At 38.6% G+C, this 4869-nt stretch overlaps 1 protein-coding gene across 1 annotated transcript in view; it reads right to left on the reverse strand.

Moving 5' to 3' along the window:
- LOC101861711 (syntaxin-7) overlaps nucleotides 1-4869 on the reverse strand; it is an 18789-nt gene that overhangs the window by 4043 nt on the left and 9877 nt on the right. Inside the window, exons 5-8 of the mRNA XM_005091458.3 lie at nucleotides 3998-4072; nucleotides 3587-3661; nucleotides 1529-1660; nucleotides 100-172 (exon numbers count right to left, since the gene is read on the reverse strand). Of these exons, the coding sequence (XP_005091515.1) occupies nucleotides 100-172; nucleotides 1529-1660; nucleotides 3587-3661; nucleotides 3998-4072 (355 nt within the window). The remainder of the gene's footprint in view (nucleotides 1-99; nucleotides 173-1528; nucleotides 1661-3586; nucleotides 3662-3997; nucleotides 4073-4869) is intronic.

Raw genomic sequence — 4869 nt, forward strand, 5'->3', positions numbered from 1 at the left:
CCCAACCAGCCACGTAACCGTGTTCAGTTTCAGCACACCTCACTATGACTCATAACAGACAGGTCGAGATATATTTCCGTTACTTTTTCCGTCACTCACCCAAAACCTCTCCCTGTGTGTGTACCAAAGCTCCGAGCTCACGGAAGATTTCGTTGACGTCTAAAATATCCGACTGAAAAGAGACATGGAATACAAATATTATAGAAACACAAAGGATTCACACAAAGTATGTTTTACATTACCTGTGACAAAAAAAGAGACGTAACTACGACTTCACACACCCACGCAATACACGTTGGATCCATCGCATCTCAGACCAGGCAAAATGGTTGTTGGGGAAATTGTTTCAAAGTTGTGCAAAAGTGTATAGATTGTATTGGAGAGAGAATCCCTTGCATTGCAAAACTGCAAGGATATTTGTTCGCTTTTAAGCACAAGGGGGCTATCGCGAAAAATTCTTATTTGAGAAAATCAAAGGTAAAGTTTTAGGACTTTAGGACCCTTGTTCAATTTCTTTAAAAGATAAGAAGAGTTTTCTCTATAAACAAACAAATATACACACCAATGAAACCAAACTTCTCCTATAGGTAAGGCAATGCCCACTTTTGGTGTAGGTCAAGATTTCTGGAAACCCGCTTGTCCTTTAAAGCGACCAATTAACACTTTTCCATCACAAGGCTCAGACAGTAAAAACCTTTGCCATCAAAAGCAAAGGCATTTTGGAAGAAATCGAAAGAAACTAGGTGGTAGACATCGCCAATCCGCGGGATGTGACGCCAAAGTGGTAAGAGGCAGGACCTCTGAGATTACTCTCCATCTCTGATAGAGAATATTCATTGTTCACTGTTTCAGGAAGCAACATCCCTGCCTTCCGGACATGTCCATTGACGCTGCAGTGAATGCAGCAGTCAGGGCGTACCAGATCTATGAAGGTTTTCAGCAGCAGAAGGAAACAGTTGATAGAGAATGAGAAAACAGTACCACACCATCTCTTTCACTGCCCAGCACTTTGCGACCTGCGTAGCACCTACCTGCCTGCCTCCCTAGACATCAGAAATACCCTATACAGCGACAAAGCACAGCTGATTAAAACCTGTCAATTCTTTGCCATATGGACAGACCGAAGGGCTAGAACCCAAAAGGCCGCTGGATCGGAAAAGTAAAGTAAAGTAAAGTAAGAATGACAAAAACAGGATACAATTCCTCTCCCAAGGAAGCAACATTGGACTTTGGACCCCGCTAAGGCTCAAACCCTTGAACTTGCTATCTCATGATAAGGTGCAGCATCCTAACCACTAGATTACCCACGCCACTAAAACTTTTCTTTCAACCATTAGGCATTAATGCAGAATTTAAACAAATAAATTTTAAAAAAGAATAAAAAATAAAAATATAAACAAGAAATTACAAATCATCATCATCAGCTGGAGTATTATATCCCCTCCCCCATCCTCTCCTCCCTTCCCTCTTTCACCCTCCTCCCTCCCTCCTCACCTCCAACTGATGTATCCTCTCCTCCCTCCCTCACCTCCAACTGATGTATCCTCTCCTCTCTCTCCCGTATGAGGGCCAGGTCGTCCTCAATCACGGCCTCCTGCTCCTGTAGTTGCTGTACTCGCTGCTGTTCCTCCTGGACAAGAGCCGTGCGGTCGTCGTCGTCCTGGTCACGTACACACACACACAAACAGAAAATTGAAATAGGAAGTTACATGATCAATATCGCCACAAAATAAACACACACACAAACAGAAAATTGAAATAGGAAGTTACATGATCAATATTGCCACAAAATAAACACACACACAAACACACAAACAGAACAATAGAAAACAAACTTCATAACATGGCACTTACAACGCAAATAGAAAAATATACTAACTTAATAACAAGTGTCATCACGGTACACACACAAACAGAAAAATAGAAAACCAACTTCATAACACCGCACACGCACACAAAAATAGAAAACCAACTTCATAACACGGTACACACACACAAAAATAGAAAACCAACTTCATAACACGGTACACACACACAAAAATAGAAAACCAACTTCATAACACGGTACACACACACAAAAATAGAAAACCAACTTCATAACACGGTACACACAGGCAAACACAAAAATAGAAAACCAACTTCATAACACGGTACACACACACAAAAATAGAAAACCAACTTCATAACACGGTACACACAGGCAAACACAAAAATAGAAAACCAACTTCATAACACGGTACACACAGGCAAACACAAAAATAGAAAACCAACTTCATAACACGGTACACACAGGCAAACACAAAAATAGAAAACCAACTTCATAACACGGTACACACAGGCAAACACAAAAATAGAAAACCAACTTCATAACACGGTACACACAGGCAAACACAAAAATAGAAAACCAACTTCATAACACGGTACACACAGGCAAACACAAAAATAGAAAACCAACTTCATAACAAGTGTCATCCCAGCACACACACAAACACAAAGATAAAAAAACTTTCAAGATCAATATCATCAAGGCTTACCCCACTTAACATAAACAGAAAAAAAAAACTTTTAATTATCAGCGTCATCAACATAAAACACTTAACACAAACAAACAAACACAAAGACAGAAAAAAGTCATGATCAATCTGATCACGACACAAACACAAACACAAAAATAGAGAAACTTCAAGGTCAACACCGTCGGTCACAACACAGTAAGCTGAAACTCAAACATAAATAGAAACACACACAGAAACAGAAACATTTTTTAAAAAAAAGAAAACTCATGGATCAATATTGTCAAGACACAACACGCAACCACAAAAATAGAAAACTTCATAATTGATATTATCACCACCACAGCAAAAACATATTACACACAAACACACAAACACTGTGTAGCAAGCACATAGCCAAACACTCACATAGTAGTCAAATTTTCAGATCCCGAATATTTTCTTACACATTTATTATATTCTTCTTTTTCAAAACCCGTACAGGGTAAAATTCAAACTGAGCAAAAGGCTTTCAGCATATCACTGATTTCATTAAGTACAAAGATCAACAGTATCTATACATATTATATTTGTTAAAGTCAATCACTTTCATCGCCTAAAACTTCGGAACCACTTAACTTTCGAATTTGAAAAAATTAACGGTGATTCAGAATCATTTAAAGGGTGCACAGTTTTATTGAGGAGTCTGAAGTCACTGCAGTTTAATTTTCAGTTTTTCATTAGTTTCGTTTAGATCTAATCTTGGGAAAGTCCGTCTTCTTAGACACCATTGTGAACAAGTGAGGCTTCCGTTCAGCACAAAGAGTGCTCACTCCTTCCACACCTTTCAAATTCTGGAGTGTACAACCACAAAAACGGAATAGAGAATCAATCTATACATCTATTATATATTTGGCAACTTGGAAACACATGTGTCACTTTTCTCTCAAGATTTATTGCTCCATTCCAGTAGAGTGTAAATATAGTAGACCAATGATATTCAGTAGATGTTAATGCACCCATCATTCCTTTCATCGAAAGGGGGCCCAGCTAGTTTTATACACTTCGGTACAAAAGTCTGGGTGGTTACTTACCGCTATTCCAATAAGAGGCTGCTGGGAAGACTGATTCCCCAGTTTGACAGAGCTCTTCGCTTTCTCAGCCACTTTCTGGAGAAAAAAAACCAAAACAATTAAATCAGCAAAACAAATTAAGAAATGACAGTTTCCTTTCATATCACTGAACTGAGTTTCAGTTACTTAAAACCATAATAAAAGAACAGGCTTTTTGGCAGATTTACAATCAGAAAAATGAAGGGTTTTTATTTTTCCCTTCATATACATGAAATCTAACAACGGTTCATAAAGAGTACGAGTAACAGCTTTACCCTAAAATTGACGAGCGTCTGATTCCCCTTGCGTCGTGACACGTTTAGAAATGAAACTAATTCGACAACTACACTTTACAGAACAATAAAAACAAAGAAACAACTGCTGAATAAATACCTTTTGCAACTGCTGAAATCTCTGGACTGCATCTTGGAAATTGCTTTTCAATAAATCCAACTGGATTTTCTGTTGCTGGAAACAAATAAAAAATAAAAGCATAAAGAATGTTAGTATAAAAAGAGCTATAGCAGTAAGAGGTGAACAAGAAAGCATTTGAGATCTCCATCCATCCATCCATCCATCCATCCATCCATCCATCCATCCATCCATCCATCCACCCACCCACACACACACACACACACACACACACACACATACATACATACATACATACATACATACATACATACATACATACATAAACTTGTTTATACTTACACATTTGAGAAGTAAGCAAAAAATGCATAATAAACTGACATACCCAAACAAACAAACAAACAAACATTATGCCCACTGTTCAGACAAAATACGTGAAACAATAGAACCCGGGTATCATGAAATATTGGTAAGCTCAATGAAACCCACTCCCCGAAGCCCAGCCCGTCTCCCTCACTCCAAGACATTCGTTTCTAAGACTAGCCAGACCCTGCTTATGTATGCATGGAGAGAAGATGGATTAAAGACGCGTTGATGTTTTTATTGGCTGCACGTTTCGGCTGGGTCCAGTCTGACCACAAAAAGAGAGTAATTTTTCGATAATTCAAGAGGAAGGCGCAGGTCGATATACAACAGGTGCTCATTTGCATTGGAGATAAATTGAGCTTAGTAAAATAAAGAAACAGGCTTGACTAGTTTTAAGTCGGATCACTAATCATTGTATATGTTTAACCCCCTTTCCATACTGTAAATTATTTAAGAGGTACAACCACCGAAACTAACGTCTATCTCCGATAGTACCGAGCCAAATGGATGAAGAGCCTTTATATCCC

Source organism: Aplysia californica, unplaced genomic scaffold, assembly GCF_000002075.1.
Source record: "Aplysia californica isolate F4 #8 unplaced genomic scaffold, AplCal3.0 scaffold00030, whole genome shotgun sequence".
Taxonomy (NCBI): domain Eukaryota; kingdom Metazoa; phylum Mollusca; class Gastropoda; order Aplysiida; family Aplysiidae; genus Aplysia; species Aplysia californica.